Source organism: Molothrus ater, chromosome 3 (assembly GCF_012460135.2).
Source record: "Molothrus ater isolate BHLD 08-10-18 breed brown headed cowbird chromosome 3, BPBGC_Mater_1.1, whole genome shotgun sequence".
NCBI lineage: Eukaryota > Metazoa > Chordata > Aves > Passeriformes > Icteridae > Molothrus > Molothrus ater.
This window is the reverse complement of record NC_050480.2, coordinates 95400023-95415826: the sequence shown is the minus strand read 5'-3', so window position 1 is coordinate 95415826 and position 15804 is coordinate 95400023. Positions and strand designations below refer to the sequence as shown.

General features: G+C 45.3%; 1 protein-coding gene across 1 annotated transcript in view; it reads left to right on the top strand.

Moving 5' to 3' along the window:
* The first annotated feature begins 779 nt into the window (after window positions 1-779).
* Window positions 780-15804, top strand: part of RIMS1 (regulating synaptic membrane exocytosis 1) — a 307545-nt gene continuing 292520 nt past the window's right edge. The window contains 1 exon segment of the mRNA XM_036380202.2: window positions 780-1213. Coding sequence (XP_036236095.1) covers window positions 1050-1213 — 164 coding nt within the window. The 5' untranslated portion in view covers window positions 780-1049.

The window sequence follows — 15804 nt, the reverse complement described above, 5'->3', positions numbered from 1 at the left end:
CTCAGTTGAGCAGACGGCACCATGACATGTTTCGTTGCCAGTTTTGGTGGGTCACAGTAGTTAAAAAATGGGTCTGATCCATAAGAGCACTTGTCACCTGCATGGGATGAGTGTGTAGACCATAGCATCATTAGGGTGGCACTAACGGGATTTAAGAAGCGTATGAAGAAAGTGCTGAAGCGTGGGACTCTGAGGAAGGCAGGGTCGAGCGGTGACAGCGCTGGCTGAAGGCAAGAGGGCTGCAGCTGGGGCCAGCACGGCTCACGCCCGAGGGAGCGCCGGCAGCACTGGGAGCCCGAGGCTTCCCGGCGCCCGGCCAGCCCCGCAGCAAACCCGCACCCGCCTCCCACGGGTGGCCCTGCCTCGGGCGAGCCTGCAGCCCTGGCGGGAACCGGGGCGAGCACCTGCGGTGAGGAAACCTGGAGGAGGACGTGAGGAGGGCGGCGGTTCCGGGGCCAGCGCCGCGGCCGTGTGGCCGCTGAGCCAGCCCGGGGAGCGGCGGGGAGAGAGAGGCGCGGCCGGCCCGGGTGCCCGGAGCGGGCAGGGGCAGAGGCAGCGGCGCCGCGCCTCGGACTCCGCCTCACCGGCACCGAGCTCCCCTCCCTCCCTCTCTCGCTCGCTCGCTCCCTCCTCCAGCGCCAGGCTCGCAGCGGCGGAGCATCGCGGCGGCAGCACCCGCCCTTCCCGGCCGGCCGGCGGCGCGCACCGCCCCCCCGCTCCCGCACGCAGCCCGCCGGCGGCGATCCGGAGCCCTCCGCGCCACCGCACCCCCGCGCCGCACGCCCACCGCCGGGAGGATGGGCTGCGGGCGGCGGCGCGGCAGCCCCTGAGCTCCCCGAAGCCGCGGAAACAAAGGGAGCGAGCAGCGGCAGCACCGGGCCGGGGTGGATGCAAGCAACCATGAAAGGCTGGGTCTCCGCCTCCTCCGCTGCTGCCAGAGAGCTGCCGGCTGCCGCTGCTCGGAGGACTACCCTGTGAAGGGGGCGGAGGAGAGGCTGGCTGGGTTCGCCGTGCAAAGGTAGAAGGTGTAAGGGAGAGGCGGCAAGAAAATGTCTTCTTCGGTGGGGCCCCGCGGCCCTCGCCCGCCCACGGTGCCCCCCCCGATGCAGGAGCTGCCCGACCTGAGCCACCTGACAGAGGAGGAGAGGAACATCATCATGGCAGTGATGGACCGGCAGAAAGAGGAGGAAGAAAAAGAAGAGGCCATGCTCAAGTAAGCAGACGCTAGTCATTCATTCATTCAGGCACTCATTCATGCACCGATCGCCGGCGGGCGGAGCGGGCGCTGCCACAGCGGGAGCCGGCCGGTGCCCGGAGCCGGCCGGCTTCGCCCTGCGCGGCGGGGCTGGCGCGGCGGAGCCCCGGACCCGCTCCGCTCCCGGCCCGTAACTTCCTCCTCCCCCACCCCGGGCAGCTCCTCCCGAGGCAGCACCGCCGGGGGAGCCCGGCACGGCGGGACGGAGCGGGACGGCGGCCCTCCCCGCCCCGAGGGAGCCGGCGGCACAGGGCGGGCGGAAACCCCGACACGGGGGTGAGGGGCGAGGTGGGATTCCTTTGGGGTCCCCAAAACCCCGCCTCTGCCAGGAGGGGCCGCTGGGTGGGGTTTCCCTCCGTGCGGGAGCCTCCGCGGCGGCCGTGCTGCCCCCGCCTGGCTCGGCCCCCGCTGCCGCCCGCCGCGGGGCCGGGGCGGCTGCCCCCGCCCGGCACACCCCCGGCCCCCGCTCCGCCCGCCCGTGCCGCCGGCCCCGGCCCGCCCGCTGCCGGCTCCAGGGCGGGCAGTACCGCACTGTGGGGCAGCAGGGCGTCCGTAATTAGGAAATAGATGGAATTAGTCGCACTGCTCATTCCAGCGGGCGGGCGTGCGTGCGTGGTGGCGGGACGGCGGGGGAGTGGGTTTATCCCGCTGCCGGCGGCACGGGGAGGGGTGCGGGGAACGCGGGGTGTGGGTAGGTGCCATGTTTGGAAACCAGATCCTCACAGCCTCTTTTGAACCTTTTCCCTCACCCCCTCGTCCCTGCCAAGCATCGCATGTGATCACATTTTTTAGCCTCCTCCGTCAGTCGGAGGCTTCAAACGTAACGTTGCTGAATCGCCTACTGCGAGTGATGAGAATAAACAGATTGGAGTCGTGGCCTGTGGAGGAGAATCACGGTTCCTCCTCTTGTGACAGCCCGTCAGGCCTGCTCGCTCCGGGCGGGAGGTGGTGGGAGAGGTGACTGGAGCCTCTGACGCCACGCAGACCCTCCGTGCCACAGGAGGTGTATCCTTACCTCACTGCCGCCTGCTTGCGTGCACCTGTGCTCGGAAGGGATGCGCTGAAGGGGTGACGTGATCTGGGTGTTTCTTTGGGCTGCATCGGAAATACCCACTTGAGCCATGCGGGTGCCAGCGCGTCCCCACGGCTGGGGACGCAACCCCCGCAGGCTCCCGACTTCGGCTGTGCGTGGTGAAGCTGGGACAGCGTTTTAGTACAGTGTTGTCCCTGTCCCTTCCTATCCGTTCTTGACTCTGAATTTGTACAGGGGCTACTAGAGATCCGTGCAGTGGTGGGTGCTGAGGCCCAGCTGCCCGCGCTGTACTGGCTGGGAGCTGTCCGGCACTGTGGTGCTTGGATCTCAGTTCAAGACGAAGAGTTCAGTTTGCTGTTGCAGTTCATTGTGCTTGGGGTGTGGCTACCCTTGGAGGTGGGGTGATTGGAATGAGAAATGTTCTGTGGGAATGCATTGTGTTAGTCACTGGGGAAACGAGAGAAGGATCCCTCCTCAGTTTCTATTCATCGGAAAAAAATTAAAAAAAGGAGCAGCTCAAAGGCTCTAAACTATATGTATTCTGTTCCTCGTCCTTCAGCACAGCTACTTCTCTACAAATATTTAGCTTTTATTCTGTGAAGAAGATTACTGGTTCTGTAATGATGTTGTAGAGGGATACTATAAATCCTACAGCGGCTTTCCATTTGTAGAGATGGTATTTTCTCAGCCCTATTCTTGTTAACACTGGGTAGAGAATAAATTTTGCTCCTTTTTCGCTCCCCCCTTTTTTCTTTTTCTTTTTGTTTCTTCTTTTTCTTTTTTTTTTCTTTTTTTTTTTTCTTTTGCATTGATGTTTCTGAATTCTGGACTGATACTTCCTTTCCTATGAGATTATGGGAATCTTCAGCAGTTTCACTAAATGAACTTAGGACACTTAAAATACAATTTTTAGAAGAGGGCGAAAATGGTGCTTTGTGAATTCAACTAGAAATTACTTTATATTATTTTCAAAGGTTTGTAATACCCAAATTTCAATGTCTATTTCCCTACAAAAGTTCTTTCAAATAATGAAAATGTATCCTCTCCATTGGCCTGAGAAATTGTGATTTTAAATAGATTTCTGTCTTTATTTAAAGAGCCAGAAATGAAGGGAAAATACATTGGAAAACTTATAAACCTGTATACTCACTTTAGCTATATAGTTAGTTTGTAAAAATCAAGTCACAGCATATATTTTTTAAATGGGTTATGATTCAACTCTTAGAGAGTTTTACGCACCTTTCCATGGAGTAACTCTTTTTAAGACTGGAATTTTGACAAGAATTTGCTTCCATAATTTTATAATGAGTTGTTACAAATATACAGTGGTGCTATCAGATGACACAGCTATATTATAAAAGTCAGATATCACCACCACCCCTTCCTATTATCTTTGTTAAAAGATTTTCTGATTATCCAAATGTCTCAACAAAACTGCCACCAGTTTTCATTAAAACCACCTGGTGGAGAAATGTTTCCATCTGTAACACCCACATGCAAATCTGTAATTTTCCCTGAAAGTGAAGCTGAGAATCAGTGCTGCAAACTAGGCTACCTTCAATCCTGAGCTGATCAGAGGCCGGATATGTGCTGTCTCATGAATCATAAGGGCTAAAAAGGGTGCAGCATTTCTCTCCTGTTCTGGATGTCCTGATAGCAATGAAAGTTTCTAAAACAGTACTTGTAATTTTCCTTTCCAGCGCTCCCCATAGCAGAAAACAATAGGAAGAAATAGTGGTTAAATGACTATATTCTTCATAGAGTGGTTATAAAATTGTGGATCCAGGGGAATTTGAAGTCCTTGTGTGAGTGGACTATATGGATTTCAGGAGAAGTGGAAGCAGCTAGGGTGATCGGTAAAGAGGCTGTGTCCCTCTCCTTTGGGTCTGTACCTCTCTGTCTTCCTGATCCCTGTTTCTGACTGAGCTAAAAGCCTCCTTGTAAGCCCTCTCTGCCAGTTCATGCTGACATCAGCGCGTACTGCAGCGTGCCAGCCGCGAGCAGGGCGCCCTACAGGGCTCAGGACTGTGGGCACTCAGCTGCTTTCACTGCCTGCACTGGAGCATTACGAACACATCCTTCCCTCTGAGACCACCTGCTCACTCCTTTCCAGGAACTTGCCCTGTCTGTCAGTTTGCTGGTCTGCTGAGTTTCCTTCAGCTGTGTGGGGCTAACAGAGCTTGTCATCCCCCTAGGATAAAGATGTACATCTTATACTGGCCACAGTGGCTTGCTTTTTCTAGGCACACCTGGTCAGCGGCAGGGACCTTGTCTTCCCCGCACACTTCTGATATCAGATTTCACACTGCTGTGGGTGGTGTTTGTGGAAGGGGAACTCTTTGCTCTGTCCTATGACTTGTTGAATACCATGGAGTAATGCATTGAGCAGTTTGGGCTTTTGTGAAAGTTCCTTCTTTGGCATGATTTATGAACAGGTGTTCCTTGGCTTGAGGAACACTTTGCCATTAACTGATTGCCTTGAAATTGCCTTCACATTCAAAGGCAAGTTCTGCATTCCTTCTGAAACAGGGTCAGTGTCACCAGGTATTCCTGGGACCATGTCTGTGCCTTCATTCAGTGAACTGTGATCCCAGTCTGTTGCATGGCACCAAAGATTCAAATCCACATAAACACTTAGATGCTTGCCAGGCACTAAGTAGAAACTGAAACTTCTTCAGTGCAGTCTCACAGTCTGGGAGTAGGAAGCAGGTCCTCCTCTATCTCATCTTGGAGCTTCAGGAGAGCATCACTTTCCTATTTGCCACACCTTTGAAAACTGCATGGAGAGCAGTCCATTGGGTAGATGGGGTTTTAACATGGTATGCTCAACTCTCATCCACTCCTGTTTCCCTGTTTCACACTGACTTTGCCAGATTTTGTGCATATCTTTGAGGACTATAGTCTCTAATATCTCTTCGAATGGTACTTGGCATTAGACACCCAAGCTTTCACTTTCTTTGTATGAATAAATGTTTGCATAGAGCAGTAGTAAAATGGCCTCCTCTGCAGACTAATTCACATGGGAGGCATTTTTTCCTGTTTTACTTGGGAGATACTCCTGTAGCTGGAAGGGAGGAGTTTCATGTTGAGTGGCTGATGTCTAGCCTGTAGTCCAGATATTGCCCAACAGGTGACTGACGTGACTAAAAAATTGTGAAGAAGCATGAAAGGGTAAGTTTTCAATGAGACTGAAGAGCAAAACAAACCATCATTTGCAAAAGTGTATGTGTGTGTAAAATTGAAAGAAAAAAATGTTTGAAGATTTAGAGTGTACATTTAAGCACTAGATAGCCTGAGACAACTATTTTGCTTGTGAGTATAAGGTGCCTTGAACTGAAAAAAACACAGATATGTACAGCAAACTGCAATCACAGAGAAATCACAGAATTATATTTATGTGTGTACTTAAGATGAAGTTTGCTTATATGTAGTTGTGTGCCTTAGCTCATTGGGTTAGGCAAGTACTAAGTGGAAACTATGGCAGCTGAGAACACAGCTAGTTGAGTTCCAGTTCTGTTCAAATTTTGGCCAGTAATTAGGAAGTGGTTCCTAGTTACTGTGGCATTCATTTGCTGGAGCAAACTTAAGAGGGATAAAAGCTCTTACTAAGCTTCTGATGGGACATAAGAAGGCTGTGAGATTGTAGTCTGAGGCAGTAGTACGAAAATTAACTAAGACACAGGAGTTTAGTAGTTTTGTAGTTTTGTAACTCTAATTGAGTAGCTTCAGTAGAGGGGTAGCACATACTTGAAATCTTCCCATTTTAAAAGTTATCTCAGGATTTTTCATATCAGTTAATAATTAGGGGAAAATTGATGCTAATACCCTATTTTGACCACCTAGTGTGGTACACAAGCATAATTTTAATAGAAGTCATATCTCTAGAATCAACAGGGATATTGCAGCTGCTCATCTTACAGGGCTGCCAAATCCTGATCACTTGCAGTTGATGAGAATATCTGTTTCAGGGTTTGCAAAGTAACTTCTCTGTAATTCCCTTGGGGCACCTGGAAGCTTCCACCCTTCACTACTGTGTAACTGAAGATTAACCAATGACCAGGAGGCTTGTGTTCTCAAGCAGTTTTCTGGAGATGGTGTCTTTCCTTGTCCCTTTCTAGCTCTTGCACCACACCTAACATGTCAGAAAACATTGAATACTGCTCAAAGGGGCTGCCATCCTCATTTTGTACAGTACCTATGGGCAACAGGAGGAAGTATGGTTCCAAGACCTTCTTAGCCTGGATGCTGTAAGTCCCTGGTAGTAATTGCCCTTCCATAAACAGCAGGGAAGGAAGAAGTAGGATAATTCTTCCTCTCTGTTGAAACTGGGCCACTTTCCAGAAATAAAAGTGAGAGTGAAGGGGCCATCTTGAGGAAGTCTGGCTTTATCTTATCTTTAGATTGAAAGGTCGAAAGCCTATCTTTAATTCTACTGAGAAACAATGGAGGAATTGAGAGTTCTGAGAACTAGTTGTGCATTTGGCACCAAGGAATTGAAGGATGAAATAGATAAACAATACCAAGACTCTCTCCTCTGATTCAGCCTCGCTCTTATTTATTCTTTCCATGGCTTGCATGAATCTCACTTTCACTGCAGTGGAGCAGGAGGAATGGAGGCTTCTGCTTGAGAGCCTTTATTTCTTCCTTTGTACTTAAAGCAGTTTGGAACTGCCATGTTTCAGACCCTATGGTGTTGTAGGGAGCAGAGTGCAGGTTGCTTGCTGTGTGCATGGGTATTTTAAGCTCCTCAAATCACCCAGAAAGACTGTTCAAATATTACCTTGAACCTCTTCCTGGCAGTGCCAACTCTGATCCTGACACCTGAGTGTACAAATCCACCATGAAACGATTTTACTTCTGGAGATTGTCTGGTACAGCCCCCTACTGAGTGCAGGGCCACCTGCAGCAGGTAGCCCAGGACCAAGTGCAGGTGGCTTTGGAGTGTCTCCAAGGATGGAGACTCCACAAACTCTCTGGACAGTCTTTTCCAGTGTTCAGCTACCTTCACAGTAATAATTCAGATGGAACTTTCCAGGTTTCAGTTTGTGTCCGTTGCTTCTTGTCCAGTCACTGGGCAAGTCTGGGAAGACTTTGGCTCTGTCTGCTTTAGTCCTCCCCACTAGGAATTTACACGTGTAAAAATTCTTCTGGGTAGTCTTTCCTCAGGCTGGACAGCCCCACTCTCTCAGCCTTTCCTCATGTGATGTGCTCCCATCCCTTGTCTGTATTTATAGCTCCTTGCTGCACTGGCTCCAGCACGTCTTTCTTATACTGAGGAGCCCAGAAGTAGATTTATCATCCAGATGTGGCAGAAAGCAAAGATCATCACTTTCAGTCTGCTGATGATGCTTTTCCAGGGCAGCCCAGGATGGCATTGGCCTCCTTTGCTGGAAGTGTGTGTTGCTGGCTCATGTTCAGTTTGGTGTTGACCAGGAATTCTCAGTTGCTTCTCTGCTTCTCTCTCTTCTTTCCAGCTGGTTGGCCCCCTGGGATTTTTCTCCTTGTGCAAGACTTATGCTGGATGTTTTCAGGCTTACAAGAGAGACCAGTATCTAAACATGTTCTCAAATCATTCAGAGAAAGGATTGCCTTGGTCACTGCTCCTCACCCTTTCCTCTTTACTGCCCAAGGCCTTTGCTCAGAGAGGACAAGAGAGAATTTGAACAGTGCAGAAACTGTTGTGGCCTTTTGGCCAATGGAAGCATCAGAAGAAATTTAACAACATTTGAAGCCTCAGGTTTTCATCAGTCTGAGAGGGCAGGTATGGCCATAAATGTGTTTTGATCAAGAAGACAACTTGTGGTGATCGTCAGAATTTCAAGGACTGTTTTCATGACTTTGAGGGTATTTCAGAGAATTCATAGTGATTTTTTCACTTGAGGGTGGACTGATTTTTGTAAGGAGACTGAGGATTCAAAACATTCTCAGAATTGAACACAGTCACTAGCAAGGCAATTATGAGGCAGTCATTGACTGATCTACTGGGCAGCCATCTCACTGCTGAGGAGGAGCAGGAGACTGTCAGCAGACAATAGCAGATTGATAGGCATTTCTTAAAAGCTACAGAAGAATGGGAGGTGATAGGGGATGACAGACAGCAATAAACATTCCTACCATCTTTTAGACACTGGCTTCAGATGGGCAAATGTTGAGCTTTCGGAATGTCTGAGGTGCAAACTGTTGTCCAGAGCTCTTTTCTGGCCCCAGTTGAAGTGGTTTTATTGGAATGCACAGGGCGTTATTGCTGCGCATGCGTCTTCCCACATGATTCTCCACTTGATGCAAGATTCTGCCAGAGCTTCATTGCCAGCTTTGTCTGACATTGCAGAAGTACTTTCTAACTAAGTCTGTCATTCTTCAAATTCAGGGCATTATCTGTGCCCTGCAGAAGGGTGAAGACAAAGACTCTGTGAAAAAAACATGATCTCTGGGCAGGAACTTCTAAAAGTAGAGTTGTTATAAACCTTATCTTAAAAGGAATTATGTAGAAAAGGCTTCTTCTTAGAGGGGGAGGGTACTATCCTGATGTTTATTTTTCTGGAAGATAGCAGAGGGAGAACAGTATTAAGAGAGATTTGAAATTCTCAGTCTTGTCAATACCCTTTTATTTCTGAAGACTCATACAAAGAATCTTTTGCATCCTTGGGTAGGAAAGCATCTCACAAAGACGTAGTGTGCTTCCTTCATCAAGTGGTTACTAAGCATTTTAAGACTTGAGATTAATGCCTTAAGAAAAGGCTATTTAAAAATACTGCTGCCCCTGTATTCAAGCTTGTTGAAATGCAGGCATTATTGAAGGTGGAAAATGACAAAACTGAAATTCTGTTTTGGGTTGCCAATAGTTAGAGCCAATTATAATTTCTAGCTCATTTTACCTTCTCCTTCGCTCTATCCACTGGTGGCTGCTGCATTTGTCTACTCCCCTGGGCCTATCAGTTTTAATTAATAGATGTTAGCATGCAATTATGTTTTAGGGGAAAAAGCTTCCGTGCCTATAGTCTGAATTCAGTTCCCAGCAATGATAAAACATGTAAAAAAATCTTATGTCATCAGTTACAAACACAGAGTGAGTGGTATCATTCTGCTTTTTGAAAATACTTGCATAAATTTACAATTACTGGAATTATTTACACCTCGCCAGATTTACACCTCTGTATGATTTGCCTCAGTCAAATCCAGGTAGTAGATCTGTAAGGACACAGATACCTTATCAGATATCTACATCTGTCAAGAATTATTGTTGTTTTATCCCTTATTTTATACTTCACAGATAGGGTAAAATATTATGCAATGTTTATAGTGTAGCTTAGTTTGGGAATCTAGACAGTAAATTTTAGTCAGACTTACTTTTGATATTCACAACAAGCAGCAGCAGCAGCAGAAAATAATACAACTATGAGCCTGATTTAATGGTTTCTTAGATAAGACAATTGATAGGATAGCGTTGTAGTTCTTTGTACTTAGAACTGAAGTAATCATCTTCAAAATTTGATTGCATGTCAGATACTTGTGTCCAGAGACTTTTAAGCAAGAAAGCCATGTTCCAAATATATTTTCTGGCACTGTTACAGAGGCAAGAAGAGCTAGTTGCAATTTTCAGAATAATAACACACAAAACCATTCATACAGTTGCCACTTCAGAGGTATGAAGAGACAGCATGATGAGTAGCTTTTTCCAGACAGTTCTGGATTGATTTAGAACACCTATTTAGGTAAAAATTTCAGAGTTTTTTCACATTTTGTGTGTCTCATTTTCAAAGTTAGGACTTTGTACACTTTGCCTATGGTAAGCACTGTTCATACTATTGAAGATAAGGGAATGTACCTGTCTGTATATGGAGTTTTTTCAGATATTTGTAATAAAAACATAGTGTTAGAAATCTCCTAATGTTTTCATCTGTCTTTCCTATTTTAAGGCCTCCTGGAGTCACTGAAGATCAGTATATGCCCTGAGAGTTGCTTTTTGATCAGGGATGAGCCCAGCAGATAGAGCTACACTTCTTAGTCATGACTGTGGTGATTTAGCAAATTAACTGTTTCAAATATTGAGGATCTGAGGTGTAACCAAAAATAATTTTCTGTGTATTTTGGGCTTTAGATAAACACTAACTTCTCGTGAATTTCTAGAATGCTTGTTTAAATGCCTTGTTTCAGAATACAGTTATTTGAAGATCCTTAATTGAGAGTTACTTTTCAAACTTCATTATGTGAAATTTACTGGGACATTGGTCATGAAAGGAGAACAGCCCAACAACATTATTTTAGTGTAAGTACTATTATATTGCAGGGAAAAAGGGTACTACTTTTAGCAAGAAGCAGAGCACTCTGTTTATTCTGAAAATTGCTAATGGAAGTCTTCACACGCTTGAACGACCTAGGTGTGAAGTGTCTTCTCAAGTGTTTCTCTAAGTTACCAATACTGCATACTCTGAATTGATCAAAGTCTTTATGTATCCAAAACTCTGTCTACATCTTATTCTAGCAGGTCTAATAAAAGAGCATACATTTTTTTGAACTTTCTTTGGACTGTGAGCCTAGCGAGCACTAAGAATCTTGTAGCCACTGCTCATGAAGATTTTGCCTGCATTTTTGTAAAATATATATTAATTTTAAAGTCTTTGAATATATTGTGAAGGGTTCAAAATCATATCCATAAACTAGGATGATGTAATCCTTCTATTGATACATCATTCTGTCTTCTCTTTCCAGATACTTAGAAAATCTGTGGTCCTACACTATACAAACTATCCAAAGTTTTCACTGTGAACTGCTTACATCTGTGGTTATTAATCATGTTAAAGATTAAATATTTACTAATAGGATTTTGCAAGAAATTACAATGAAGGAGTTTATGTAAGAAAAGGCCAGTCTGGGAGCTGGATGATTGAATATGTTTACTTGTGTTTTGTGCCATGATTTTTTAGTGTAACTGTTTTCTTTTAGTGATTCCATTGGTCTTGGAAAAAGCATCAAGATTTATGCAAAACCACATATAATAACTGTCTGAGCTTTCTCATCAGTTTCTTTGCACAATTTCTTTAGCACTTGCAAATTCTAAGAAAGCAGAGTATTTTTTAATTTATATTCCTTATTCTCTACATTTTTAATTAGCCTTGTATATGAAGTTATATTCAAAGTAAAGTAATTGCACTTTTGCCTATTTGTAGTCTTAACTTTAGAATCATTTTGACATTTGACATCAGGAGAATAAATTTTGTACTGATTAAATGATACTGCACAGATGTATATGAAAAATGAAAGCTTGAGCGGTAAAATAATGTGAAAAAGCTATAAGTATTTTAGTTAATTTTAGTGATAAGTCTCCTTGGTACTGTTATTTATTGCAGAAAGTTTGACATTGCATGACAAACTTCAGCTGTACAGTTTAGTGTTCTGCTGGTCATGTGTTTTTAGCTATAGACATGGAACAGGAAGGCAGCTGTTTGATGGAGCACATGGAGCATGAGCTGAGGCAGTTTAGAAGAAAGGACAGAATTTATGAGGGCCCTAGGTTAACTCTATTGATTTTGGCCCAGGATGCTACCTGCAAAGTGTCAGGGTAATGGGTTTGCATTTTATGGATGAGAATTAAAAGAAGTTTTATATGTGTATATGTGCTTGTGCCTAAGAATATGGAACTAGGCTGTACAGAAATATGTACAAGTTGCTTTATGGACTTTAATTGCAACATTATGTTGCTTAGTGTTGCTGTAAACATGTGGAGTACGTTGGTGAAAGTTGTTGAAAAGCTGAAAATTGGACAATTTTCTTGCAGTCGTATCTTAAGGACGAGTGAGACTGTTGCTACAATGGACCAGCAAAACATATTTCTGTGGTCCTGTGTCTCTGCTGAGTTTGAATAACTGTGGTGACTCTCTGACTAGAACAAGTCTCACTGGAAGCACATCTGTTAACTGAAGTAAAACCAAAGAGTTCTTCAGTCTGTTGAAATGGGATACCCCTGTGTAAATCTTGCGTTTTGCAGACCGAAGCACATTTTACTCAAATGCTTCCAGTAATTGTTCAGTTACACTCCAAACCTTACATAGAAAGTAAACCTAAGAGAAGTGAAACCAAGGCATGGCTACCTGCTTTTCTGAAAAAAAAATTAAAAGAAGACCAAACAAACATAAACCCCAAACAAACAAAAAAACACCCCACTTTATTTATCACTGTTTGGAAGTGTATCTGTATTTTTAAATTATTTTGTGTTCTGCATACCCCTAACTTCCTACAGTCTGATAGTGTATATGGTTTTCCTTTTGTTTCTCCAAGAAGCTGTTTTTCAATATTCTCACAGAAAGGAACTGTATTTACTCAAAGGTGGAAATTGCAGAATTATATCAATTGATTCTGCTAGTGTATATGTAAAAAGTGTGTAAATTCCTTATGAGATTAAATGCACAGTACATTTTTCTTGTATTTCAGAGCAAAATTAGATATTGATTTTTTGATGAGAAATCTATTCTAAGAATATAGAACCTCACTAATATATTTTGATTCTTGTATTTCATGTTTTTAAACGATATTATATTGATTGTTGTTTTTAAATTAAAAAGCTCTCACTTTTTCAAGCAAAATATTTTCATTATTTATCTTGCAAAGGGTTTTTATATCTTTCTTCATTAACTTAAAACAAAACGTCACCCCTTAAAAAGGTATTTTTCAAACAATTATCCACTCAAGTTCTATCAAGTTCTTTCTAGTTCTTGGGAGTCAACTGATCAGTTCAGGATTATACAGGTTTGTTCACTTGTAACCTCCCTTTTTCTGGTGGGCCTGTTTCAAGTTCTGAGCTTGTCCCTGTCTGACCAGGTTTAAGCAGTTCATGTAGAAAAGGAGCTGGGGAGTTCTGGTTACATGGATGGTGAGACAATGCTCTATCTTCCATTCAGCCAAGGTGATCTGATTCTTTCTTTCTTGGTTTTTGCTCTGTATGGGATCAAAGGGAAAAACCTGAGATTTCGGTGATGTAAAGTAAAATTAATGACATGAACAATATGAGGGAAGAGCCTTGAGGAGAACAGCAGCAACAGGAATGCTCCTTGTTATAAAGGGGGTTTGCCCTCTTAGTTTTTTACAGGGTTTGTAGTGTGGGAGTGCTTTCAGCTCTATCCTTGAAACATTTATGTTTGTGTGTTTTTTTCTGCCTGCATAAGTGTTTGCCATATTTCTCTGAAACCAAGACCTGGACAGAGTGATTCATGGTTTTTGTCTCATTCTGTTTAGATTACTGCAATGCATTGTACTGGGATTAGCCTTGAAACTTCCTGTTGATCTCATATTGTACCTTTTTACTTTTATCTTTGCTTCCTATTACATTTCATCTTAATACAAAGCTTTCCTTCCTGTGTACTGGTAGACTAAGACCACCGAAGAAAGCCTTATTTAAAGTAGAAAAGGCAGGTAACTTTCACATACAGCTCTAGTGAAGAAGACCTAAATTTGAAAGCTTTCTATGAAAGCCAAAGTTTGATGAACTTTCTGTGAGGGCAGCTCACTAGTTATGTGGAAGTTGCAGGGGTGGAAAGGAAGTAGTCCTCCTGACAATATACTTAATGGTGTGAAATACCAGGTGTTAAAATTCGAAGACAGGCACTTGTATGTCTGGATTTCATAAATAAACCAAGAAAATCAATAAGTGACTTTGGCAACTGCCACCCTTTTGACTCCTTTGTCAGAGGCCAAGAACTGAATGAACAAGAAAATTAAAAGTGTTTTCCCTGAAGGAAAAGTACATTTTCCTCCAGGCTAAAGTTGAGGCTACAGAGAGTACAGGAAAGCTTTTATTGCTGTGTGCTCTGCTGGGTTCACTGTGGCTGGATGCTGGATTGCTACCAAAGCTGCTCTGTTGCTCCCTTCCTCAGGTGGGCAGGGGAGAGAAAATATAATGAAAGGCTCATGGGCCCAGATAAGGGCGAGGGGAGATCACTGAACAGTTACTGTCATGTGCAAAACAGACTCAGCTTGAGGAAATTAATTTAACTTACTGCCAGTCAGAATCAGAGTAGGATAATGATAAATAAAACCAAATCTTAAAACACCTTCCCCCACTCTTCCCTTCTTACTGGGCTCAACTTCACTCCTGATTTTCTCTATCTTCTCCCTCAGAGCAGCATAGGGATGGGAAATGGGGGCTGCAGTCAGTTTATCACATGTTGTCTCTGCCATTCCTTCTTTTTCAGGGGAGAACTCCTCACAGTCTTCCCCTGCTCCAGTGTGGACCAGATCATCTTGAGTGCCATCATGCAGTGCATGTAGGACAACCAGGGGATCAGGCCCCGCCAGCCTGGGATTAGGAAAGGCAGGTCCTGCATGACCAACCTGGTCTCCTTTAATGACCAGGTGACCTGCCTAGTGGATGAAGGAAAGAATGTGGATGTAGTCTACATGGACTTCAGTAAAGCCATTGACACTGACTTCCTCTGGAGAAGATGGCAGAGGACATTAGCTAATGTCTGTCTAAGCCCATGGCTTAGAGAGGTGACCTCTTATCTGGGTTAAAATTGGCAGGAACGGGCTCAGAGAGTTGTGGTGAATGGAGTCACATCCAGCTGATGGCAGGTCACTAGCGGTGTTCTCCAGGACTCAGTATTGGGGCCAGTCCTGTTTAATGTCTTTATCTGGATGAGGGATTGAGTGCACCCTCAGTAAGTTTACAGCCAATGCCAAGGTGGGTGGGTGTGCTGATCTGCTGGAGGGCAGGAAGGATCTGGACAGGCTGGATCCATGGGCCAGAGCCTACTGTAGGAGCCTCAACATGAGGCCAGGAGCTGGGTCCTGCTCTTGGGTCACAACAGCCCCAGGCTGTGCTACAGGCTGGGGGCAGAGTGGCTGTGAAGCAACCCAGGGAAAAGGACCTGGAGCTGCTGGGTGACAGTGGCTGAACACGAGCCAGCTGTGCCCAGGTGGCCAAGAAAGCCAATGGCATCCTGGCCTGTATCAGCAATAGTGTGGCCAGCAGGGCCAGGGCAGTGATTGTATCCCTGTACTTGGCACTGGTGAGGCCACACCTTGAGTCCTGTGTCCAGCTCTGGGCCACTCACTACAAGAGGGACATTGAGGTGCTGGAGTGAGTCCAGAGAAGGGCAACAGAGCTGGTGAAGGATCTGGAGCACAAGTCCTATGAGGGGCAGCTGAAGGACCTGGAGTGTTCAGCCTGGAGGAAAGGAGGATCAAGGGTGATCTTATCCCTCTCTAAATCTGCCTGAAAGAAGTTTGCAGCCAGGTGGGGGTTGGGCTCTCCTCCCGGGCAATCAGCGACAGGAGAGATGGTGTCAAGCTGTACCATGGGAAGTTCAGGCTGGACATCAGGAAGAATTTCTTCATGCAAAGGGTGGTTAAGCATTGGAGTGAGCTGCCCAGGGAAGTGGTTGAGTTGTGTCCCTGGAAGTGTACAAGAAAGGACTGGGTGTGGCACTTAGTGGTAGGGTTTAATTGACAGAGTGATATTTGGTGTAAGGTTGGACTCAGTGATCTTGGAGGTCTTTTCCAACCTTAATGCGTTATGATTCCA